The sequence below is a fragment of the Anolis carolinensis genome, unplaced genomic scaffold, assembly GCF_035594765.1.
Source record: "Anolis carolinensis isolate JA03-04 unplaced genomic scaffold, rAnoCar3.1.pri scaffold_10, whole genome shotgun sequence".
NCBI classification, from domain to species: Eukaryota; Metazoa; Chordata; class Lepidosauria; order Squamata; family Dactyloidae; genus Anolis; species Anolis carolinensis.
This window is the reverse complement of record NW_026943821.1, coordinates 12,806,103-12,833,027: the sequence shown is the minus strand read 5'-3', so window position 1 is coordinate 12,833,027 and position 26,925 is coordinate 12,806,103. Positions and strand designations below refer to the sequence as shown.

The 26,925-nt window shown below is 43.1% G+C and overlaps 1 protein-coding gene across 5 annotated transcripts; it reads left to right on the top strand.

Moving 5' to 3' along the window:
• The first annotated feature begins 15,324 nt into the window (after nt 1–15,324).
• Nucleotides 15,325–24,452, top strand: LOC100552667 (phospholipase A2 inhibitor and Ly6/PLAUR domain-containing protein). Of its 5 annotated transcripts, XM_016994782.2 has the most exons (7): nt 16,379–16,748; nt 18,126–18,215; nt 18,696–18,812; nt 19,342–19,494; nt 21,127–21,267; nt 23,245–23,295; nt 24,223–24,452. In XM_016994782.2, coding segments are annotated over exons 1-7 (579 nt in total). In that variant the 5' UTR covers nt 16,379–16,723; the 3' UTR covers nt 24,225–24,452. The 5 variants fall into 5 exon arrangements, with proteins under 5 accessions (XP_062818443.1, XP_016850271.1, XP_008111987.1 ...); XM_062962373.1 differs by lacking the exon at nt 16,379–16,748 and adding an exon at nt 15,325–15,685 and having other exon boundaries at nt 23,245–24,452; XM_008113780.3 differs by having other exon boundaries at nt 16,380–16,748; nt 23,245–24,452.
• The last annotated feature ends 2,473 nt before the right edge of the window (nt 24,453–26,925 follow it).

Below are 26,925 nucleotides of genomic sequence, written 5' to 3'. Positions count from 1 at the left end.
AGTTTATTTGTATACCACCCTCTCTCCCAAAAGGGACTTGGGGCGGTTTCCAATATAAAATCAGCATAAAACTTTGTACAATAAAACACCGAAAACACTATAAAACGCTATAAAAATACAGAAAAAAACCCCCAAAACAAAACAAAAGCACATAACAATTGACTGAGACAGTCACATAAACAGAAGCAGTATAATCACTCAAATAACATATGAATCACAGAAGAAGAAGAAAACAAAAAAACAAAACAACAACAAAAAAACAAAAACAAAACAAAAACACTGGGATGGAGGAGAGGATGGCCTGGAGGGGCCACTAGAACTAGAGTGCAATGTGATATTCTCAGATGCTTTGGGGCAGAGGAATAAGGTGCAGTGTGAGGGTGAACAAACTGAAACTGAATCCTGACAAGACAGAGGTCCTCCTTGTCAATCATAAGACCGATCAGGGTATAGGGTTACAGTTTGTGTTAGATGGGGTTACACTCCCCTGAAGATGCAGGTTTGCAGTTTGGGTGTTCTCCTGGACTCATCACTGACCCTGGAATCTCAGTTGGTGGTGGTGGCCAGGGGAGCCTTCGCACAACTAAAACGTTTGTGCCAACTGCGCCCGCACCTTGCGAAGTCAGATCTGGCCTTGGTGGCCCATGCACTTGTCACATTCAGACAGGATTGCTGTAATGTGCTTTACATAAGGCTGCCCTTGAAGACTGTTCAGAAGCTTCAACTGGTCCAAAAATCTGCAGCCAGATCTCCCTGCATACAGGGAGTGAACAACCCCCCTGCTACGGCCCAACCTATCTATCTGACTGCATCTCCCAATATGAGCCTGCCCGAGCCCTACGATCAGCTGGAGAAGCCCTACTCTCGGTCCCACCTCCGTCGCAGTTGTGGTTGGTGGGAACGTGAGAGAGGGCCTTCTCGATGGTGGCCCCTTGGCTCTGGAGCTCCCTACCAAAGAACATCAGAATGGCTCTGTGCCTGTTATCCTTCAGGAAACAAATAAAAACTTTCCTTTGGAAGGAAGCCTTTGAGGAAGACAATGGTTGAGTTAGTTCAAGTGCAAAGGATATGGAATATGACAATGGGAAAGTGGTGGTTTTTATCCTTAATTATAGGGGTTTTAACAATTGTCTTATCCTGTATTATTGTTTTTAGATTAGTTATATGAATTTTATATGCATTTATTGATATCTATTTAGAATATGATGCGATTTATGTTGAATGGGATTGATATGTGAGCCGCTCTGAATCCCTCAATGAAGGAGAGAGGGCGGGATATAAACAAAGTAAATAAATAAATACAGAAATAAATAAATAAATATGTTAACCATGCCATTGGATTAGAACCTCTTTCTCTGAAGATTGTGTGTTGGTTGCTGTGCAGCAGTCCCCATACATAAAACAAATTCATGCACAGCCATCTTTCAAACAAATCATCATCATCATCATCATCATCATCATCATCATCATCATCATCATCATTTAATTACTTATTAATCGCCCTCCATCCACGATGCTCTAGGCGATTTACAAGATAAAATTGTAAAGGATAAAAATACATACATACAAATATTGATAAAATTAACATAGATAAAAAGCTCTAGTAAAGAGCCAGGTCTTGAGTGCTAGGGTAAAAGGCCCCAACTCACGCATGGCTCTCATATAGGGCGGCAAGGCATTCCATAAGGCAGGGGCCGAAATAGAAAAAGCTCTGCGTCTGGTCCTTTCCAAGTGCACTTCTCTAGGACCTGGTATATAGAGTAAGTTGCGTTGGGATGGTCGTTGTGACCTCCGATGATGGGAGAAGGAGAGACGGTCCCTAAGGTACGATGGGCCCTGGCCGTAAAGAGTTTTAAAGGTCAGAACTAGCATCTTATATAGACCACGGTAATCGGTTGGAAGCCAATGTAGATGCTGCAGCACTGGTGTTATGTGGCATTTCATGGGTGTTCTTGTGAGTAGCCTGGCTGCTGCATTCTGAACAATATGGAGCTTTCGGGTCGTGGACATCGGAAGGCCAGCATACAGGGCGTTGCAATAGTCCAGCCTAGACTTGACCATGGCATGGATGACCGTTGCCAGAGCCTCATCAGATAGATAGGGTGCCAGTTGCCTCGCTTGTCGTAGATGGAAAAAGGCCTGTTTGCTGGCAGCCGCGACCTGAGCTTCCATTGTCAGCTGTGAATCTAAAACGACACCCAGGCTCTTAACGGTAGGCGAAGGAGATAGGGCAGCATCATCGAAGGTGGGTAGCAAATGGGTCAGACCAGTCGAGCGGCCATGCCAAAGAATCTCAGTCTTCGCCGTGTTCACCTTCAGTCTACTAGCTCGTAGCCAGTTTGACTGAGCCTCCAGACATAAGGTGAAATTGTCTGGTATTGACGTTGCTCCAGGCTCCAAGCACAGAAGGAGTTGGGTGTCGTCCGCATATTGATAGCAGTCTAGGCCGAAACTCCGAGCCAAACTGGCAAGGGGTCTAACGTAGATGTTGAAAAACTAAAATCAAAACTAAAAAAAAAATCCTATGGTGATTGGCAAGTCATGACAGAAGCAGGACTGTGAATCCTGGAAGTTCCTAGCTATGGAGTAGTCCATAGGCAGTGGATAAGGGCTCAGTCATTTCAACCCATTGCCAAGAATATATCTTTGGAAAACAACCATACTTGTCATGAGTGATCACCCATGATGATTCCTTCCTGTTGCTCATGGCTATCCATCATCCACTCATTGTCAAGACCAGGGGTTGTGACAGATTTGAGGACCATTTTCAGGATTATGGCAAGATTCACAGGCTGCACTTTTTTCTTATGAGTTTCCATTTCTAAATTTATTTTAAAGACCACCTTTTCATCTTTTACTAGACACAATACTGTAGCAGCATGATTGTATGGAAAGCATACACATGAGCCAGTTTTCTATTCTGATTTCATACTTTCAGTAAGTCCACTTTGCAATCACGGCACTATACAGACTTGGTATTCTCAAAAAGGGCTGGATTATGATTTGGACAGGGGCAGGTTTAAGTCCAATATTTCTCACAATTGCCTTAGGCAGTTTGATACATAAGACACCCTGGAGAAAGAACATTCACAATAATGTATGCCAGAAATGGGAAACTATGTCGGGCTGAGGATCATTTCTAACACTATGGGTATAGATGTGTTTATTAGGCATGTGCGATCCATGATAAAAATAGATCAATACTCACTCCATAAGTAGGGGGCACTGGTGTTTTGTCTCTAAAGTCATTTCTGAATTTTGAACAAATATTTTGAAACTTTATGAAAATTTGGAATATTTGTAATTAATTCGTTAATGGTGGACACGCATGCACAATGGCAAAAAACAGCGCTGAGGGTTTTTTTTAGAGGACTCTCCTGCCCTCATTTTTTTGAGCTATCCTGATTAGACTTGGTACAGTAGTAGAACACATTTAACACTGCTAGTTTACCAAATTTCAGAATGTATCCTTTTTCCTCTGATTTTTGGCGAATTTTCATAGCTTATATAAGAAACCATTTTTAATAATTGCAGAAATCTATTTCTGCTTTGAAAGTATTATTTCCTGTTTCATTGGGTTGTCTTTACTTTGAAAGTCCTTGTTCTACTTCAGGGACTAGTTTTTTGAACCCAGGCAGAGAATCAATGTAACTTGGAGCCCACTCCTGACGTTAGAGTGGGCCACCGATGACTGGGATTCTGGAGTGATGATGGGTCTTGTAGGACTACACCCATGCAAGCAAACACCCAGGCAGAGAATGTAACTTGGAAGACTCTTTACTTCACCCAGATCCACCCAAACACATGCAAAATGAGGAGGGCACGCTTGGCGTTTAATTCCCCCCGTCCTGGCTATAGCCTATGCTGTTGAATTTTTAAAAAATGTGTCACATTCTTCTCCCTCGTGGTCCCAAACCACACGTTTCTTATCAAAAATAAAACTTTTCTTTAGTTAACTTCTCCTAATTATTTATTTTTAAAACTTTAAAAGAAAAAAAGGACCCCCTCATCCTTTCCCATTCCAACACCTCCTTTTTCAATGGCTGCCCAGACCTCAAGGCCAAGCAGGCACTCAGGCAGCAATGCCGCCTTGCTGCAAGGCGCATGCAAGTCTATGTTGCAGCAGAAATAGCCACCTGCCGCACCCACACAGCACAGCACAGCCAGCCAGCCCCAACCTCTCCCTCCGGCACCCTGACGTGAATGCAGCCTCGTGGTGCTCCACAGGCGCTTTTCAAGGAAGCATGTACAGAGTGACATGGAGGACGTATAAACCCCTCCCCTTACATGAACGTGCACTGCGATTGGTCAGGGAGGCAAGCCCAAGCTAGGCTGCACTTCCCTCCAAAACAAATTTGGTTGCATTAAAAATTGTTTTATTTATTACTGATAAAATTATGAAAAAATTACAAAAATTGTCTATAACGGTTCAAAATCATGGGTTAGATCTGCCGCGATAATCCTTGTCGGAACCACGTTCGCAACTAGGAATAAGTACTCTTTTATTACGATTACCGAGATTTATGGTATTTTTGCCCATGCCTAGTGTTTATGTGTTACTTTTTACTTGATTAATTTTGCTTCATTTCCTTTGGTTTATATCTATCTATTTATCTATCTATCTATTAGGGTTGTCCATATTGTCGTAAAAATTCCCCTACGGTAATTATTTCGTATTGTTCCCGTTTTTGACACGAGTATTGAAACGTTTTCCCTGGGCGCTACTGGCAATGTAATACGATCCATCGTTGGCCCATTCTGTAATAGTGTCTTAAAATTTTCATTAATTTTTTCCTCCAAAAACATTTTTTTATATTTTTAAAATATTATTATTATTATTATTGTTGTTGTTTCTGCAACCTAACATGAATGGGAGCCTAGCGCAGCCTAACATGGCTCCCGCTCCCTGCCAATCAGAGTCTTCCACGATGGCTAAAAAAGGTGGGGGCTAGCGTCCTCCGCCTCCACGTTTAGAATCGCTATAAAAATCGCCTCCGCACGGAGCCAAGCCATTCTGGGTTGGGATACCGAGGGGAGAGGGTGGTTCGCGCGCGCCGTGAAGCGGAGAGGGCAAAGTGACTGGGGGTAGAGGGTTGTTGCCGGTTAGATATTGTGTTGGGGGGAAATTGGCTTGGGGCAGAGTCCTTGCTGTGGATGTTGGGAATTTTTATTTGCCAAAGGAGTCTGCGTCCCTCCCTGCTAGTGCTGAGCTTGGGGTGGTTCCTTCTCCTGAGGTAGACCTTTAGCCTTTCCTTTTTAAATTTTTCTGGAATAAAGCAATCACCCCATAAGCCTTTCCAAGCCTTAAAAGGAGGGTGCTTGCTTCCCTGTAACCGCTGAGCTTTGGGGTGCTGCTTTTTCTTCCTGAGGGAGAACTTTAGCCTTTCCTTTTTAAATTTTTCTGGAATAAAGCAATCACCCCATATAAGCCTTTCCAAGCCTTAAAAGGAGGGTGCTTGCTTCCCTGTAACCGCTGAGCTTTGGGGTGCTCCTTTTTCTTCCTGAGGGAGAACTTTAGCCTTTCCTTTTTAAATTTTTCTGGAATAAAGCAATCACTCCATTTAAGCCTTTCCAAGCCTTAAAAGGAGGGTGCTTGCTTCCCTGTAACCGCTGAGCTTTGGGATGCTGCTTTTTCTTCCTGAGGGAGAACTTTAGCCTTTCCTTTTTAAATTTTTCTGGACTAAAGCAATCACCCCATATAAACCTTTTCTTCCAAGCCTTAAAAGGAGGGACCTTGAAAATTATAGTTTTCTAACCACGTCTGCTTCCCTGTAAGCGCTGAGCTCCTGAGGGAGAACTTTAGCCTTTCTTTCCTTTTTAAATTTTTCTGGAATAAAGCAATCACCCCATATAAGCCTTTTCTTCCAAGCCTTAAAAGGAGGGACCTTGAAAATTATAGTTTTCTAACCACGTCTGCTTCCCTGTAAGCGCTGAGCTCCTGAGGGAGAACTTTAGCCTTTCTTTCCTTTTTTAAATTTTTCTGGAATAAAGCAATCACCCCATAAAAGCCTTTTCTTCCAAGCCTTAAAAGGAGGGACCTTGAAAATTATAGTTTTCTAACCACGTCTGCTTCCCTGTAAGCGCTGAGCTCCTGAGGGAGAACTTTAGCCTTTCTTTCCTTTTTAAATTTTTCTGGAATAAAGCAATCACCCCATATAAGCCTTTTCTTCCAAGCCTTAAAAAGAGGGACCTTGAAAATTATAGTTTTCTAACCATGTCTGTTTCTCTGTAAGCACTGAGCTTACCTCACACTTCGTTTATAATCCCAAGCCCCCGGGCTGAGTGTTATTGCATCAATTACAAAGACACACATAGCTTTCCAAAATTAAAAGGGTACATTGGAAGTAATAGTTTCCAAAGAACGTGTGCATTCCAGCCAGTGCTTCCCTCATGCCCAGTTTGACATTCAAGGGAAGGCATTGGCCTCCAGTCTAGGGGGATCACAGAAAGAGGCTCCGTTGATCTCTCGGCCCCTGTCCAAATTACAAAGGCTCTGTCGGTTGCAATAAACTATTTTAACATACGGAACTGTTTTGGGGAGTTCATCAGCGAGAGCACTGTAATGAAGCGTTCATGGGGAATAGGTGGTTCCCGCAAGACTTCGGGGAGAGGCTTGGCCTTGGGAAGAGGAACGAGGGGTGGCACTGGAAGGAAACAAAGGGGTGCTCCTGAGGGCAGTGCTGTGCAAACAGAAATGGTGGAAGGGCGTGTTCCCGGTGGGTCGACGTCAGAAAAGGGTTCCCTCCGTGATAAAACCACACCGCCAACCGTATCAGAGGCTGCCACGGATGTCTCTGAATTGGGTCGTGTCGTTGTCCTCGCGCCGGACATAAAAATTAAGAAAGAAATAGATAGGCTTCCCTTAACACTGACTTCATCGGATGATGATGAGGAAGAAGGCAATCCCACTTGTGCCGTTCCCACAGAGGACGTCATGTTGCAAGCCACTCCTTCCTCCTCCAGTCCTGTGAGCACCCCACAAAGGCCGCCGGGGGCCCCGCCATTGGGAAGGCCGAGGTCTTTCCTCTGGGACCACTTCGCGGTCCATTCCCAACAGTCTTCCTTGGCTGTGTGCAGGCACTGCGGGATGCACATTAGCAGGGGTAAAGACCTGAGGCATTTGTCCACCACTGGCTTGCGGTACCACATGAAGAGACATCATCCTTCAATTCCCTTGGGAGGGGGATCCCTTAGCCCCGCAAGCAGCACCCTGAGCTCTCCTTCTTCTCTGTTAGGGTCTGCTGGGAGAGGGTCTCAATTAACCCTCGACAATTGGGGCCATTCCACTGGGAGGAACAGAACAGGGGGAACGGCACCCACCGTTGAGCAGATCACTCAGCGTCTGGGAGAGATGCTGGCTCTCGACCACCATCCCTTCAGAATGGTAGAGCAAGAAGGCTTTGTGCGGTTCGTGGAACTGCTGTGTCCGCAATACAAAATCCCATCGCGACAAACCTTTTCGAGGACAGTGATACCAGGGCTGTACGAGGCCTGCAAGGTACGCGTAAAGGCAATGTTGCGGAGCGCCCTTGGAGGGCACATCCATTACACGTCTGACATTTGGACAAGTGTTGGGGGTGGCCATTCCTATCTGTCGTTGACCACACATTGGTGGGATAAAGGTGACAGCGTGGAGACCGGTCAGCGCTGAGCCCTCCTTGCCCTGGAGGGTGTTGATAGAGACCACAAGGCAGAAACAATCTGCAAGATCCTTGAGGACATGATGGCGGCCTGGACACCAAGGCATCCGGAGACAATGAGGACGGGGTTCATGGTCACTGACACGGGGAAAAACATGATTAGGGCAGTTGAAAGCGCCGGCTTCACCAACATTACATGTTTGGCACACTTGCTGCACAACACGGTCAAGGATGCTTTCAAGAGCATGGAGGAGCAGCAGCAGGCCTCCGCCGGTGGCACACACCTGTCACAGCTGATTGAACGCTGCCGCAAGATCACCGGGTTCTTCCACCGCAGCATCAAGACTGCCCGAGAGCTAAGGGACAGACAGAAATTGGAGGGGCTACCGCAACGCAAGCTCCTTCAGGACGTGTCCACCCGGTGGAACTCTACCTTCAAGATGCTAGAAAGAATGGTGGAGCAGCAGAAGGCAGTCCATGGGATCTCCCTTTCCTTGGTTGCGTCTATTGGCAAGCTTGTTCCGAGCAAGCAAGAGTGGGACACCATCTCACAACTGGTGGAAGTTCTGAGACTGTTCAAGGAAGCAACCGAGACCCTATCGGCACAGGGGGCCCTTCTCAGCCAGGGAGTGCTTTTGGTCTTGGCCCTAAAGAGGCATCTGGAAATGCTGGGAGGAGGTCGAACACTGGACTCCCTGGTCGTGAGAAGGCTGACCATCGCTGTCCGTAAACGTCTGGAACCGCTGCAAAACAGCTATGTCCATATGATAGCAGCCATCTGTGATCCGAGGTTTAAGGACACCGTCTGCTCCAAAGACTATCCAGAGTGGAAGGCACGTCTCGTCAACCTTGTGCGCGAGGAGGAGTGTGTAGCTGCGGGGGGGGGGGGGCAGAGCAGCACATGGGCCCCCTGGCACGGATGCCTGCCACCCCTAGCACTAGCGCCAGTGGCGAGTCCGACAGCCCGGAAGTGCCGTGCGATAGGATTCCGACCTCTAGAGAGCAACGTTGTCAGCAGCAAGGGCAGCAGCAGCAGCCTCGGCAAGATTTATTCGGGAAAATGGTCGCCATTCTGTCACAATCGGGAGCGTCTCATTCCTCAAAGCTACGGAAGCTGGATTCTGCCGAGTGTAGCATCAACCGTTACTTCGAGGAACCGCAGGAGAATCTATCTTGTGATCCGTTGGCCTACTGGTCTTCTCGTGAACACGTGTGGCCGCATCTTGCCAATGTGGCCGCATCTTGCCAAGTTCCTCAGCTGCCCTCCCACCAGCGTGCAGAGCGAGAGGGTATTCAGCATGGCCGGCGATGTCGTGACCCCTCACCGCAGCTTGCTGGATCCGCTTTCCGTGGAGAAATTGGTCTTCCTCAAGGCCAACCTCCCTGTTTTGAATTTTCCAGAGCTTCCTTGGAAGTGAGGCACCCTCTCCGAAGACCAGAGGTTTTATCTTCATAACGCCAAGTCTTACCCCGCTTCTATGATGGACCTTTTCTCGGAACATTGAGCTTTTTTCTCAACTTCTCACTGACGATGGGCAGGCACTATGAACTCCTCTATCCTGGTGTCCTACTAGGGGGATGCCCTTTCTCCACAGATTGCTGTTTTGAGAAGAGACATACTTTGCTGCCATTTGATGAGCACCGCACAAAGCAATCCCCAAAGGATTGCAATACTATTTGAAATATAACGTTTGCAAGCACAACATTTCCTGTGTTTTGAGTTGTCTTATACTTTGGCATGTATTTCATAAAAATAAAAGTTAAAACTTCTTTATTCAATCAAATGTCTGTTGTCTCATTCTGTTCTTAATGCATTGTCCACGATGTCAAAATATGCATATGAGGTTCCATTACTTACGGCGATGCCTGGTCGGGTATCCCTGGGGCTAATTGGTCGTCCATCCAGGGCTGAAAGGGGTTTGGGGCTTGTGCTCTCTTTGCGGATTACATCTGTTTTTACAACTCTTGTGGGTTATGAGAGTTTTGATGCCAGCCTGCCTCTGGCTGTCAAGTTAGGTGCCCAGACCGGAGTTAGGCAGTAGAGGTTGTGGGATCCGGACGACAGTTGAAAGAGCCTTTCAAGTACACATTCCGGTCCCCGCCAATCCCCGTCAGGGAGTGTGCCTTCGTGGCTGCTAGACAGATGTGAGCACAGGTCCTCTGGTTACGGAAGTGCTTCTTGCTGGTTTGACAGCGGGACGATAGAAGACGGTGGAATCACACCGGAGTAAGTAGTACACCTCGGCCTTGGTCACTCCCTTCTCAAATTTGTCTTCCACTGTCCCATCACCTTGAGAGGGTGGTCGACGCTCTGCCCGCGGGACGGCCGCCTGATGGTCCCCGCACCCTCTTGCCGCGCACGGGGACGGTGCCGTTTGGCTGTAAGGGAGTGTGCCTTCGTGGCTGCTAGACAGATGTGGGCACAGGTCCTCTGGTTATGGAAGTGCTTCTTGCTGGTTTGACGGGAGGACGAGGGAAGATGGTTGAATCACACGGGACAAAGTCTTTCACGCAGTGCTCAGACTTCTAGTCTTCTCCGAGCCATGGAGAACTCATGGACGGATTCACACAAGACTTCCCTGTCGGACATCTACGGCCACATTTCCTTCAAGTCCATGCCAGCCAGCTGCTTTGCCTCTAATATCCTTCCCTCCTTGAAGAGGCTGGGCATTATAACATGGAGGATGGACCAGTTGGATCTTCTTTCAGTCCCAGGCACTCTCCTGTTTTTCATATAGCAAGTCAGTTCAAAAGTGCCATTCTTCCCTCGCTCAGCCTTCCTTACGGTCAAGCTCTCACATCCACAGGTTACTATGGGGAATTGCATTGCTATGACAATGCGAGTATGCGGTCCTCCTATGGTTGCGTGAAGTCTCTGCTCTTATTTTGTCAAGTTCGGACATAGCTCTCCAAAACCTCTACTTTTTTCTTGGCCACAGTCTGCATCTGCAGTGATATGTCGCAAGAAGAAATAAAAGGTCTGACATCGCCTCCACATCCTATCCCTGATTTTGACAGTTATAAATCTGTGTGGTCCCCTTAAGATTCCTTTTCTTACAACCCAGCTTTGGCCCTTTCTTCTTTCATCTTTGAGATAAGGCTCCTCTGCCGCTACTTCCTTTCAGCCATCAGACTGTTATCTCATACCAAAGGTTGTAAATGTTTCTTCCATAAATTTTAAATCCCGCCTACAGTTCCTCAAGCCATGCATGTCGCATTATATGTTCTGCACAAACAGGTTGATGATTAGAGAGGCTGAAATTATGCGGCCCTGCCGCACCCCATTCCCAATCTTGAACCAGTTGGTTGATCCGTTTTCTGTTCCTACCATGGCAACTTACACTTCTCGGGGGACAGACTTGGTGCCATGGAATTCCAAAAAACGCAGCACATGCCATTTATTGTCCTCCACGCAGTTCATGGCTTTCAAGAGGGTATTCAGCATGGCCGACGATGGTGTGACCCCTTGCTGCAGCTTTCCGAGTGACCTTTCTGTTGAGAGAATGGTCTTCCTCGAGGCCAAACTCCCGGTCTTAGAATATCAAGAAATCCCTTTGAAGCGAGGCTGACTCTCCGAGTGATTATAATATGAACAATTTAAAAGGAATAAAAATTTATCTATTACCCACCAACATCTCCCCGCGTGGACTCGGTGCAGCTTACTTGGGGCAGCGGCCCAAACAACACGAGGACAAAATTAAAGCCACAAACTACAAATCTCGACTTAGAAAAGGAAAATCAGGATTTAAATTTCTCTATGTCAACCAAACACAGGATTACAATATATGGATTAAACTTCAAAATTGCTTCCAATGTGTCCCTCAGGGCTTTACGCCCTCGTTGTCCGCGATGTTGGTTATGAGGGTCGCATTTTAGGCTCGTGTGTCAACAGCGCGATGTGAGCATCTTCAATCCCTCTGCTTCCATGCTGCTTGGACGGCCATGCGGCTCAATCTGGCAAAACCTACATGCTTCTGCTTTCCCACCTGGCTTCAAACACCTCTTGCTTAAGATGAGAAGCGCCGGTCGCTGTAATCTGACCCAGCCAATTTTTTAAACTAATTTATTAAAAAAACGGAATCAGTGTTTCTTATCTTATGTCGATGCTCCCCCAGGCAGGCAATGTATTCTATTCACAAAAGAGGTGGACTTGTATTTACAGAGAGGGAAAACCTAGAAAGAACCTATGGTGCAGTTGTCAAGACAGACTTTGGTGCAAAACTCAGAATGGTGGATAATGGTGCTCTAGGTTTTGGTAATGGAACTGGCTTTTGGAAGCAACTTTTGAGGAAGTGGCAAGCAGGGTGGATTTGGGGCTTGCACCACAGCTTTCAAGAATGGCAATGACCAGCTGTATGGAAATAAGATGGCAAACATGCAGGGTGCAATGAACCTACAGCAGTATCCTGCAACTGGCGGTACACCAACGATAGGTGATGCAATGGCACCCAACTACCCACTAACGTAGTCTAATTTTGTGTGTTTTTTTCTCATATTTGCTCTTCATATTTTGTCTTAACAACATAAAGTCTTAGGGAACATGCAGAAACATATGCAGTGCTACAGTACCAAGTGCACTTTTCCGCTATTAAAGTTGAGTATACAGTCCTGGACAATTCATAGTGTTTTGTAATAGAAAAGGAAGACTGTGTTTTCACGAAGGAAATGTACGGTGCTTTTAAATACAACTTTGGTACCACTGCCACCATTACATGTGGGACACCCTGCCCAAAGCCCCTTTTCGTTTAGGATAACGGAATCTTTTTCTTTATATCCCACTCCTTTCCAATGCTTTTAGAATATGGGATCACTGAAATCCCACTATGACAGGGGTCAACCTTTCTTTCTGGATCCCTGCCACTGCCATCTATAATACTTTTGTCTATGCGTGTGTATGAGAGGATGTGACACAGAGAGAAAATATGTGAGCAAAATCTTCCGCTGACTCTCAAGTAGAGAAACAAACCACTCAGAAACACGGTATTACTATTAAAAGAAAGGAATTATTTCTTCATGGTTTCTTTTGTCTCGAAATTGGTGCAAGGTTAAAGTTCTTTGGTTTCATTTCTACACAATAAAGACAATGTTTTTCATTATTTTACATCTACAACTTGACCGAAACTGTAAAGCAACAGAATTCCTTTCCCTCCTTCAAGCTCATCGGCTTGAGAACTTTAATAACTGAACAACAGACACACACAAGTCTTCCTTCTCCATAGAAACATGATCGTTACATCAGAGCCTTAAAACCTGTCTCTTCCGAAAAGCCTTCGAGGATTGTAGGGTAGATCTCTGCCTATTGAAGAATAGGTTGCCAGGCCATGAGTATTTTGCACTTTAGTGATTTTTAACTGTGAAACTACCTCTTCAATGTTGAAGTATTCTGCCCTCGGCCCAGAGCCGTGTTTTTAGCCCTCTGTTTTTTAACCATTTAATGCTGTATGCCGACTTTGACTGCTTATTGATTTTGTGTTTTATTGATGCAACATTTGTTTTATTGTTGATAATTTTTAATGTTTAATTGCTGCAATTGTATTGTTGACGGGCATGCCCCATGAAAGCCGCTCCGAGTCCCTCCGGGAAGATGGGGCGGGGTATACAAATAAAGTTCTTACTATTGTTATTATTATTGTTATTATTGATGTGATGGTGGCCACGGCCACCCTGCAGACTGCCAGCTTGCTTGTGTCCATCCGGTGGGGCTGCGGCCAGGGCCGCAGACGGTTTGCTGTCAGGGAGTGTGCCTTTGTGGCGGCTAGATACTTTGGGGCTCTGTTCTGGTTGATACAGAACTCTCTGGTTATAGAAGAGGAAACATGGTGGAATGGGGCCCACCCTGGGGATCTCTACAAGTTTTTCATCGTTTGATGCGAGGGTGGTGCCCAGACAACCTGAAGGCTTGGATCTTGTTTGTGCTTGGCGAGGGTGATGCGACAAACACCGTGGTACGAGAGAGACACTCAAGAAGGAAATTCCTGCTTCTTGGCAGAAATGGGCAGTGCTGGGTGACATCCCATGGTGGCCGGCCCCCCTGGGCAGTGGGACTTGGGCCCCCTTTTGTCTAGCTGCCCTAAAGGCTACACCCCCTTCCCCATGGGTGCTGGGCTAGTGGCATGGGGCTGGCCAACGGTGGCCGGCCCCCCTGGGCAGTGGGACTTGGGCCCCCCTTTGTCTAGCTGCCAAAAAGGCTACACCCAATGTGCAGTCAACGAAAGATAGGAATGGCCACCACCAACACTTGTCCAAATGTCAGACGTGTAATGGATGTGCCCTCCAAGGGCGCTCCGCAACATTGCCTCTACGCGTCGCGTACCTTGCAGGCCTCGTACACGTACAGCCCTGGTATCACTGTCCTTGAAAAGGTTTGTCACGATGGGATTTTGTATTGCGGACACAGCAGTTCCACGAACCGCACAAAGCCTTCTTGCTCTACCATTCTGAAGGGATGGTGGTCAAGAGCCAGCATCTCTCCCAGACGCTGAGTGATCTGCTCAACGGTGGGTGCCGTTCCCCTTGTTCTCTTCCTTCCAGTGGAATGGCCCCAATTGTCAAGGGTTAATTGAGACCCTCTCCCAGCAGACCCTAACGGAGAAGAAGGAGAGCTCAGGGTGCTGCTTGCGGGGCTAAGGGATCCCCCTCCCAAGGGAATTGAAGGATGATGTCTCTTCATGTGGTACTGCAAGCCAGTGGTGGACAAATGCCTCAGGTCTGCTAATGTGCATCCCGCAGTGCCTGCACACAGCCAAGGAAGACTGTTGGGAATGGACCACGAAGTGATCCCAGAGGAAAGACTTCGGCCTTCCCAATGGCGGGGCAGTGAGTCCCGAGCAGTGAGCACCCCTTTTCCTTGTTGCACAACCCCCCCCCCCCGGCCACCGCTTTTTATTAGATAGGGGCAGGGTGTGTGGTGTGGGGCTCAGGTCACAAGGGAGTGGGACACGAGCTCCCATGTCTTAGGAAGCTGAAATATCACCACCTTATTTTTAGATAGGAGCGGAGGGGTTTCCAGTTTCTGCAAATGACCACCATTTTCGCTGATTTCCGGCCACAGAAACAAAGATACACAAATAGAAAAGAGGGACTTTCACAGTGAAGAACCCAATTGAACAGGAAATAAGACTTTCAAAACAGGAACAGGTTTCTTAAAATATAAAAAAATAGTATATTATAAAAAGTTATAAAAATTCGCCAAAAATCATAGAAGACAGGAAACATTCCGCAATTTGTTGAGCAAAGAGTGTAGAATGTGTTCTCCCACTGTACCAAATTTGATGAGAATAGCTCAAGAAATGAGGGCGGAAGACCCCCAGAAATGTCCCCCCCGGTTTCCTGTTTTTTGGCGATTGAAACATTTTAGAAACATTACGAATTTTCGGAAATATCCGAAAATTTTGGGTGAAACATTTAGAAATAATTTCTACATCAAAGAGCCGGCACCCCCTACTTTAGAAATGAGAATTGAAACAATTTTTCCATCGACCGGACAACCCTACTATCTATCTATCTATCTATAGAGAGAGATTTCATCATGGCAGAATCTAACATGTTCTTCTATCCCAAGTCCATTGTTTTTGTTACCGTTTACAATCACATCCACCATTCAGTTGTACATTTTTAATAATCCATTTGTTTAATTAAGAAAATTATTTTATCTTCCTCTCCCTCCTCCTCCTCCTCCTCCTCCTCCTCCTCCTCCTCCTCCTCCTCATATTACCATTATTTCTATTGAAACTGTAAAATACATCAAATTGATTGAAATAGTTAAATAAAATAAGTGATTTTTCAGATTAGCTGTGACTGGTTATTGAAACTCCCCTGATTCCTTTGGGAAAGCAGCAATTTAAGAAGGTAGTTGATACTAGAGAACACCTGGCATTCTGTGGGCCTCTGTTGCAGGTGGGCTGAGAGCTCCGCACCACATTGGAGAGGATTGGAATTGCCCAGCTAGGAAGTGCCAAGTGGTGAGGTGTCACTTTACTTCTTCCTCCCTCCCTCGAAGACCATTTTGTTGTGTAAGCTCATTTCCTTTTCCAGAAATTTAAACAGTAAGTAAATTAATAATGTGTTTAGAGTTCTAGAATTTATCCTGGGATCTGGATTGAAAAGAGGACTTGGAAGTTGGGGAGAAAGGTTGGGGTTCTTTCGTACCCAAAAACAATCCTCTGGGGTGTGGAGTCTCACATGTGACTTCTGTCCACCTCAGTGATGTGAATTACACTATGTAACATGATTTTTGTTCCTGGTTTATAAAAGTCATTTCCTAGTTGGTCCTATTATAAAAGAAGTTTATTAAACTGTAAAAACATTGATTTTTTGGAGCATCCTGCAGCATATTTTGCTATAGTTTTTCAATGAAGATCTCATACAGTCTAATCAATTCAACATAGTTTGTGGCAGTCACAAAAACGAAGTTTTTGGAGTATAATAACTACTTTCAAAGTAAGTACCACATAATTAAACAGGAAATAGCACTTACAAACCAGAAAACAGAACTTTTTCAAATTTTGTTACATGGTGTTATATTATGTTGAGACTTAATTTAGGGCAGCTTTCCTTAACTTCTAGATTGATCAATTGCTGGATAGATTCAACTCAAAACGGTATGCCTTGGATGAAATCCTGCCTTCTACTGCCACTGTAGTTGCATCGGGCTATTGTTCTCATCTTTTCACTGGCAGGGAAAGGTTCAAACGTCCTTGGGAATATCCAGCAGCTTCTGAAAGGGAGCACCTGGGAATGCAACCTTTTCTCTTTCCTTGTATCTGTGCTAGATATTGTTGAGGCACCCCATGCATTACCCTATTGAATTACCACCCTTTTAATGACTAAAGGAGCACGTAGTTGTCTAGTAAGGCAGTCTTGCGAGAGTGGAAGACATCCAATGCAAGACAGTTCTAAATGCATTTCAGTAAACCCAGGACAGGCATACACATGCCCTTAACAAAATTCCAGCTATGGAGATTGCATCCTTATGGTGTGGGTGGATTTGGGTATGGGGAGCAGGTGTGGTTATGAGATCTTTGTTAAACCTGTTAGCATAAAGAGGGAGAAGATAGAAACTGCATATAGGTTGTAGGCTTGAAATGCTCCTCTGTTCATCGTTTGCTGGTAAGATTGTAAATCCCAAATTTAAGTGTTTTTGTTTTGTTTTGTTTGGTTGTTTGGGTTTTTTTTTTTTGCAGAGGGAAGCGTATCTTTTATTAAAGTGGTCTAAATATTCTAAAGGAAAAACATCCCAACTGATCTTGGAAACTAAGCAGGCTAAGCCTTGGTTACTACTGTGATGGTAAAGGTAAAGGTTTTCCCCTGACATTAAGTCCAGTCATGTCTGACTCTGGGGGTTGGTGCTCATCTCCATTTCTAAGCCGAAGAGCCAGCGTTGTCCGTAGACACCTCCAAGGTCATGTGGCCGGCATGACTGCATGGAGCGCCGTTACCTTCCCGCCGGAGCGGTACCTATTGATCTACTCACATTGGCATGTTTTCGAACTGGCAGGAACTGTGATGAAAGACTATCAATGAATCCTAGGGCGCATCCAGACAACGCTTTAAGCTGGGAACATTCCCATTTTAAACATTAAATTCGCAACGAACCAGGGTTTTCCTGGTTTGTGGTGAATGTTTTGTGTTTCCCTGAGACGTCATCTGTATGACCCCCTTTTAATTGTGAAACTCCTGCATTAAAGGGAGTGTCTGGATGTGCCTCCAGGTTCTTTAGTGTGTGTTTCAGAGGAAGGAAATGGCAAAACTACCTCTGATTATTCCTTGACTAAGAAAACCTTATGAAATTCCTGGGACTGCCATAACTCCTCAGGCCACTGTAATAATTGTACACACAGGAAAATAGTTTTCAATTTAGCTAAGAGTGGAGATGGAAAAGTTGGTAGAAGAAGCACCTGCAGGGACCAGATGGAGGAAATGGCAGATAAACTCTTTTCTCCCCCAACGGTATAAGAGAACTCTGTGTGCCACCTAATACTGGTAACATATCATTTAACCAAGTAGAAGAGCATACCACTGTTGTTGTTTTTTTTGGGGGGGGGGATTACATACTTTTAAATATGCAACAACTAACGAGACATTGGAAGCCCTAACACAGAGCAGGGTGGACACTTTTGCCCCCCTATGGAGTATACTTAGCTATATGGACCATTCATCCATTTCCTTTGACTTCAGGCCAGTTGACTGTCTGTTGAACATAATAATATCACAATTAAGTTTTTGGAATAACTTATTCAATTGTGAAATGACATTTTTATTGATCGCATATTTAGACATGGCCACATTGCATGCAAAGAGCTTAAGTAAATTATAACAATGACAAATACAAGTCCAAACGATTTTAATAGGTCTACTCAAGATATGAAAGAAATTTGGCACCAAGAGAATCTAGAACCAACCAGTTGTGTTTGCTTATCAAATGTAGAGTTTTAAAACCTGTGTTGTACATGTTTAATTTGCTGTTCAATATCAATATCATTACAGATTCTTCTAACCTTGATTCTCCTAGAACATTTCCCATCACGATGAAGACTTTTCTGGTTTTTTTACTCAATGTTGCAGTTCTAAGGAATGGTAAAGAGAAGGAATTTGCATCTTTTCTCAATAAAAAAAAAATAAGTTTCTTTTCTTCCTACCCCAGGAGTAAGCAAAGATTTTAACATCATTCATAATTAGATATTTCAAATGAATTATAATGCAAATGTACTAGAAGCAATATTTTGGATTTAGAATCAGAAAATTTTCTCTAAACATGGTAGAAAATTGGGTAGAAATATTGCTCTTTTGTCTATTTTCCCCTCACTAAATATTGTTTCTATACAAGAATAGATGTATATGCACAAATACCAAATATTTCACTCACTTTACTTTAGGACTCTACACTGAAGTTTACCAATGATAACTTGTGGTATATACAGTCCATAGACATGGCAACGCCTGACCCTTTTGAGGAAGATCTCTGTTGCTATATAGAGCCAGGAGAAATCAGAAGAAAACAATTTGTACACATTTGTACAGGTGGATATGAATCCATTTCCTTTCCCTCTTTTCCAGGTAATTCTCTGCGTTGTGAAACTTGTGGGAGGGATGGCACTAGATGTACGGGATCATTTCGGACCTGTAGAGGCCACAATGACATCTGTATTAAAGCATTACTTGAAAACACAGATGGTGAGTTTTTTGTTCAGATAAATTGTTTTTCTGATATGTCAGTAAAATATTTAGGGTGCCATAAGAGCTCAAAGTAAGGGGAAACTGTTAATATCACAATACTGGAAATACTTGTAACAAAACTGAATGTTTGAGCTGGTATAGTTGACTACAGGATTAGTAAAGCATATTTGCTTGTCTTATTTTCGGAAATGTTGCAATGCAAGTATTCTCCACCTGCATATGCCCCATTTCTTCCTCCGCTCCATGCAGCTTTGAAACACCTGAAACATGGCTGTGTGTATGTGTGTGTGTGTGTGTGGGGGGGGGGCTCCAGCTGTAGTTTTACATTAACATGTACATGGCAGCTTTGCCTGGGGAATGAAACAAAATGGATAATCTGCTGCTGGTGTGAGAGGGGAGGCATAAGACAGACAAACAAGAGATACACAGAATTAGATTTTTGTTGAAATTGCCAGATTGAAGGAAGGCATGAATCAGTAAAAATTGATATTTTCCCAGTTTGAGGAAGTGAATTGCTTATTTGCAGAGGGAAGACGTCGATTGAGAACAGAAATGACCTGTGAAAGGAGCAGAGTATGTGAAGTGCCTTTGCAATACCTGAATACGGGGCAAGGGAGATATGAACGGACAAGCGTCGTTTGTTGTCTAGGGAATGCCTGCAGGAATGCTGTTCCTCGATGTAAGTATCCTGGAGTTGACTTTTCTTTAGGTTTGGAATAGCAACCCTCCAGAAGTGGCTGGGAAACAGTTTGCAGGAGTATTGGAATCAGCAGCTGAGCAATGGAAAGGAGGGCTGTGCAGTTCCCATCCATGCTTTGAGTGGAGGACCTCTTTCAGAACAATTGGACCTCTTTTTTCTGATGAAAAGTAACACTGAGTTTGATTTGCCATTCTCAGGATCACGCCAACAGTACATTTCATTTTAAAGAGAAAGTGGTGTAGTCTCCCTTCCCTTATTTTTCTTCAGAGTTCAGCTGCAACACCCAGAGGAGTTAACAGTGGGAAGGATTTTGCTCAAATTCAATGCACTGTTATGACTCATGCTAATTTTTGCTAGCATTGAAAGGATAATTAGATCTACTGAGTGTTGCTAAACACCTCCTTGGATGGTCCTTCTCTGAGCACTGCTTGGAAAGCTGCAACATTACAGAAACAAACTCACTGGACCTCACAGAAAGCTAGCCATAGAATGGAGTAAAATAACAAAAAGCCTTTACATCACTTTACCAAAAGCATCTCAACAGGGAAACGAAATCGCAGGCAGATAGTCCTCTCACATCAATCCTGGTTGTCAAATGATATCTCCCTTCATCTTATGTAAGATTTTGCCACTCTAACTCCTTATTGACTAGAGAGAACTTGAATCATTGCCGGCACATTAATAGGCAGGCACATTAACACAACTCCTCAATGTAGGGATTATTAATCTAACAATCTGGAGCTTTGGCTGACATACTGCATCAGAAAGTCCATTTCCAGATGTAGCTACAAAGACATAGTTAAACCTGCCAATAGTGTTCCCAAACCTTACCAGAAAAATTGTTCAGCCCCTGTTCCCCAATACACACACACACACACACACACACACACATGAAGACACATCTTTTCCATGTTGGCCCAGAACAGGTGGATAACTACAACTCTTCCCCATAAAAAACTTGCATCCAGATCCTTGTTACTGCATGTCCATCAACAATAAATGACCTGGACGTGTATTCATTGTCCACCAATTTTGAATGTCAGCTAGACCAAAGAATCATTTTATCCTTGTGGACAATGTAGCTGTTGACATTTTTCATGTGTGATGTATACGTTCTCTAAAGTTTTGGAATGATTTCAGCTTTTTGGACTAATGTGTGAATGTAGATCCTCCTGGTTTCGCATATACGTACTTTTAAATCCATGCTGCACATATAACCATTAGGACACACACTGTTCACACACACACACACACACACACACACAGATATTTTAACTACTTTATTGTACTACCTGGCTGATTGATTTACATCTTTTTAGTGAAAGTTGATTAATCTTTTTTTAACTGTATGTGTTTAACTTTATGATTGTACATGACATTAAATGTTTGCTATTTTAGTTTTGGAAGCTTCCCTGAGTACCTTTGGAAAGCTAGGGCAGGTTAAAAATAAAAATTATGATGATGATGATGATCAGTGTGATATTAGGATTTTTGTCTCATTTTGCAGAATGAGCTTGGCGTTTAATTCCTCATGTAGCCTGGCTTCATGGGATTAAGCAGAGATACAACTTTTACTTGCACAAGTAATGAACTCCTTCTATTTTGTTTCAGTCCAACCAGGGTTCATCAAACCCAATGGGAGGCAATGCCCAGCCTGCTTAGCCAGTAAGCGCACTGAATGTGGATCAGCCAAAGTAAGTTGTTCTGGGGATGAACTCTACTGCATCGAAGTACAGCAATACATTTGGCAAGGTAATTCCAAATTTCTAGACTTGTAAAGATCATTAGCTTTTATCACACAACGGGCAAGTTTTTTGGGAGGAGTAAATGAGGAGGAATGTCTGAACCGGTACATTTGAAGCGAGCTTGCATCAGTTAATAAAGCCTCTGATAAAGATGTTTTTATACTCATCCAGTCTGCTTTCTTTCTGACCTCTATGGACTGGCATTTGAGGGATAATGAAAGACAGGTGGAGAAAGAAAGACTTGTGATGTTGTGTTGCAGCACCAAGTCTGCAAAAAAAATGCAATAAAACCTAGTTAGAAAAAAATGAATTATTTTCTTGTTGATCCAACTATAACCAATTAATGCCTGTTTACAAAAGGCAGAATAAACAGCAACTGTCTCCATCTCTGAGCAGCTCTGAGAAGCAAAAAGGAAGAAACGTGGAGAGCAATAAACTTGCCTCCCCAACTCTCCACAGCATATTTTAAAGTCTAGATCTATATACATTAGTTCCTTCTGTTTCCATTTCACCAAAGTAGAAAACCTAAGAAGTGTCAAGGTAGGTGCAAGGAAAAGACACCCCTGAGTGAATTCTGGATCTCTGGAAAAGTCAAAAAGTCCTTTTTTTCTTTTCTGAAATATATATTTTTATTAATAGAGTGTGGGGAGTGACAAAGAATAAAATAATGGATATAAAGTATTGACATTTTTGACAACCTATGTTGCTGTCTTCTTTTATTGTCTTGTTCAGTTTCTTGTGTAAGACTGGGGACTCAGTGACTGCTTCACTCCAGCACTTTGATTTGTTAATTGTAGATAGATGGGGAAAAAGTGGCATCTCTGAAGCTTTATCACCAATCTTTGTTTCCATAACAAGCCAGGTTTTTCAAAATCCAATTATCACAGGGACAGAAAGTGAGGAGAAATCTTCTGAACAGGGGCACAGACAGCAAAACAAACCCCATGGGGGTGTAATAATTCCCTATGCTATCCGAAGCATGCATGTATGTATATATGTATATGTATATGTATGATTTGGATAACATACGAAATAACACTTAAAAATGTACCTGTTCTGACTTACAGACAAATTCAACTTAAGAACAAAACCAATCTCAATAGCAGTATTTTCTTTCTTAAAAAGTCAAAAAGTTTTTCTTCGGTAATGCAAGGCTTGCCAAACTTGGTTGTTTCATTTCACAGGTAAGCCTTGTTAGTTTTGAACAAAGGACATTTGGAGTCCTTCTTCCTTTTGTTGTGTAGGGACCTGTTTCTCTCCCCACCCACCCCCCACCCCCCACCCCCCAATGTTATTTCTGCCCCTGATATCACATTTTCTCTTAAACAAGTGGTACTCAGAAAAAAACACAGGGTTAACTGAGGCATCCAAGGATATACAATTGATTGTGAGTGATTGTATATGCTATGGCCCAATTCACCAGTTGGCAAGATGATTTAAAGATGTCCATCCTCTGCTTCATCTCCCCCATTTTGCAACTCTTCTGCTACCAATGTCTCCTGCCAGCATTGCTGCAACATTTCTACAACCAGTGGCAAAATGAGAGTCCGTCTTTTATTTCAACGTGAAATTGTACACTTTCTGGATGGCAACATTCTGCACAAGAAATGCATTTCTCAGAAACACTGTTTTGCATTGCAATTTTAGATATTATTCAAATGTTGGCGACAGGGCAAGAAGTCCAGCCCTGCAATGCATTCAAATTCCTACTCTTGATGTTGCTGGGTCTTATTCTAAAACTTTGTTTGCTTGTCATCTCCGTTCATGTAGCAATAATAATAATAATAATAATACTTTATTTATAACCTACCCTATCTCCCCGAGCGGATTCTTCAGTTTCTGTATAATGTGAGATGTGGACTAATACAATTGCTTTTCAAAGAGATGCAATTTTATAAAACTGTGTTGATGTGAGTGAGGAATGATTACGAATCCAGTGTTCCCTTTTTCTTTTCTGACTGCTTGTCTTGCCTTTGTCCGCCAGGTTCCCGTAATGTGACTCGCTACAAAAGGGGCTGTGCTACAGGAGGCCTCTGTAAGTTAGCCGGTGCGTCACACAGAACAGATCGTTCAGCTAAAAACCCTAAACCTATTTGCTCCCTAGCGCGTCCTATAGACTGATATCTCTCTTGTTTGCCTCCATTCTTTGACACTGAGTTTGTATTGGAGGCCACCTGTTAATTTTCATTTGAATCATTTTTAAGTCACTTTCAAAAATACATAAAATATGGTTAAAGAAGGGAGGGTAAATAAGGGTAAAAGAAAAGGAATGGATATAGAAAGGGATTTTGGGGAGGGAAGAACAGGAAAGGTAAGATAAAGGAAAAAAGAGGGAGGAGGCACTTTGTGGTCTTTCATTCTCCTTTTTCTAGGTCTTTTATTCTGGTTTTTTTTTTCTTTTATAACCTTGTAGATTAATTTACTTTTCTTATCCCCTTCTCTTCTGTGGGGTCTTCCTTTCTTTATATATTGATCTAGCTAAGTTCTCAAGAGAATCTTAATAGTCTTCGAATACATATTCATATATTCTTGCAGTTTCTCAAGTCGCTCCTGACACACACACAGAAATTCTTTACAAAGTCTCCAGTCTGTTGATTTAATTGGTTTTTCTGTATGCTTTTTAATTTAAAAAGTTAATCTGTTCATGTCCAGAATTTCTAACATTTTATCCAACCATTGTTTTTTAAATGACATTTCTTCTATTTTACAATATCTGTTAATTTTATCATTTTAATGTTGTTAACTGAACTCCATATATGGGGAAAAACATTCCAATATGTAACATGTTTATATAATGTTCACTAATGCTAATGCACACTGATGCTAACTACTACAACAAATACTGAAAAGGAATTATATGCTAATTATAGGGTACAGAAAAAGAAAGAGAAAAAATAATTACAAGTTGATTTCCGTTTTTCGTATCAGTGGTATAAATGCTTTCTTTCCCCAAAACTCACAGAACATTTCACCTTCTACTGATTCATCAAAGCTACAATTCTGAAACGTGAAATTACTATCTCTCTTTGATGACACCTTCAACAATTGTTCCTAAACATCTGTTGTTGCAATAAACAAAGGGAAAGGGATGAGTTGTGACTCGACAAGTAAATGCGAAGGAAGAAAATGTTAATGAAAACAGCAGTTTGTTCTTTGAATGTCTATTCCTGTTGATTAAAATGTTTAATGCCATAGAGTGGTCTGTCTTATTTTTTACCTAGACCAAAAGAATTAAGGTATTTTTATATTTGTGAAATGATGGAGAAACACTTCTCAAGAATCACACAAACTCCCTTTCTACCTGTCCCAGATGATGTTTCCCTGTCTGTTTTGGGGAATTGCTACTCTGCTCTGATTTATACTGTGTGTTTGGCAAAAGGAATATGGACAATATCACATCAGAGTTCCAAAGTGCAAGTCTGCGATTCCCTATTGCTCAGTTTGCTTCTGCAGAATTCCGGGAAATGTAATTTAGGGTGGAGCCTTTGAAATTCTCAGACAGAAAGGACCTCAGCTTCACATTACTACATTTCCCAGAATTCTGCAAGAGGAAACCAGGTGATAGGGAACTGCAGACCTGTGCTTTAGAACTTTAACATGATATTGTCCTAAGTGGGAGCATACATCTTATGTAGTGAGGATGAAATGGAGAGAAAGCTATGTTTGTGCTGGTACGGCTGTACCAGAAGCTCCAACTTTATTTTCTTTCTGCTAATGTTTTCAGTCATAGGGCAGGCCGCCTGTCCATCATCATTAAGTTTGATTCCGCCCCTTGTGCAGGGCTCTGGGAGGGAAGGAGCCATTTTTAAGTCAGTCTCACTTAAGTAAGCTAAGCTATAGGAGGTAGACCAGCTCGTCCTGAAGAAAAGCTTCATATCTCAAGAACATCCAGGGATATAGAACATCCGGGGATATAGAACATCTGAGGAATCAGAAACAGAAATTCCTGGGGAAAGGTCCCAAAGGTTCTGGCTAAGAGCTCACAGCCTCTCAGCCTCACAGCTCCTGAGGGATACAGCCCTAAAGTTTCCAAAGAAACCTCAGAGAGGCAACAGCACCACAGATCCACGGAACACCAGCTGAAACATCTGCAAGCCTTGGTTGGTAGGTCCACTCGATACCCAGACACATTTGGAATCGGTAGTGGGTCCCACATCAGCTAGGCCCATATAATAGACAGCCTGGGAGAGGTTATAAAGGGGGTTTTCTTCTTATAGAGAAAGCACAGTTATCCAAAGACAATTGCCTGTCCCCTGGGGACAAGACTGAAAAGGCCAACAGTTTATTAAGGAAACCTTGAAGTGTTATTTGACTCCCTGAAGATTTATTATTTGTTCAATAATAAAGACTTTGTTATTTCATTTAAGATGCAAAGGACTATCCTTTTCAGGAAAATCCTCAAGAACCTCTCTTTGAGGTGCCCTATACGTCCTATACAAAGACAATAGTTACAGGCCCAGCGCGTGACAGAACAATGTTTCCAAGCTAGGCTTGACTGAGTTCCTATCAAAGTGTTATATAATCATAATGTGCACACATAGATGATCACATTTACTGATTTCCAAGCTTCCTACATTCTGTGCAATAGTTTCTTTGTGGGCAGATCTATACTGACTTGCTATCCAAGGACTCATGGATTGCCCCTAGGGTGGGTGTGTAATCCATCCCACTGGCTGCTTAGAGAGAGCACCAACTGCCCAGTGGTGCTGTATTCAGTTTGGGGCCTCCAGACAGCCATCCTTAACATCTCCTATCCTTCCTTTCCCCTTCTCTTTCCCATCATATTATTATTATTACTATTATTATTAAAGATATGTTACCCGACTTTTCTCTGCAAGCGGACTCAAGGCAGCTTACAGCATATAAACATACAATACAAAGTAAAAACTTAGTTAACGTAGGCTGCCTCTCTCCCGCACTCCACATGTAACTGAAAACAGCCGGTTTTTGACACCCACTGTTATGTTGCAGCCGGTAAAAAAATGGTGGCACAGCCCATGCTGTTATGGATTTCTGAACCAACTAAACAAGCTGAAGGCAAACGTTCATAACGAATTCATGCACAAGCCTGCTGAGGACTCTTATCAGATTTAAGGCAGTGTTTGTGGACTGCACTTTTTACAAATGGGTTTCAATTTTTAAATTTATTTTAAAGATCACTTTTTCATTTTCTTCACTTACTGAAGGCATTGTTATGAATGGTACAGAAAGCATACATATGAGCCAGTTTTCTATCCTGGTTTGATACTTTCAGCAATTACACTTTGCAGTCACAGCACTATATAGACTTGGTATACTCAAGAGGGGCTGGATTATGATTTGGGTGAAAGCAGGTTGAAATCCAATATTTCTCAAAATTGGCCCTGGGCCTCATGCAATTTGGTACATAAAGCACCCTGGAGAATATTCACAATGTACTAGAAATGGGAAACTTGGATGGGGTGGAGGATTATTTCCGACACTGTTGGTATAGCTGTGTGTATGTGTTACTTTATTAATTTTGCTTTATTTCCTTTTTTAATGGAAATTTCATCATGGCAGAATCTAATGCCCTTCTATCCCAATTCGATAGTTTTTGTTATCACTTAAAATCTCATTCATTATTAAGGTTAAATCTATCTATCTATCTATCTATCTATCTATCTATCTATCTATCTATCTATCT

Coding starts and splice junctions, on each gene's coding strand:
- LOC100552667 (XM_016994780.2), top strand. CDS start 18,089: ATGTTTAATTTGCTGTTCAATATCAATATCATTACAGATTCTTCTAAC. Junction 19,495..21,126: donor CAGGAATGCTGTTCCTCGAT/GTAAGTATCCTG, acceptor ATTTTGTTTCAG/TCCAACCAGGGTTCATCAAA. Junction 21,268..23,244: donor ACAGCAATACATTTGGCAAG/GTAATTCCAAAT, acceptor TTTGTCCGCCAG/GTTCCCGTAATGTGACTCGC.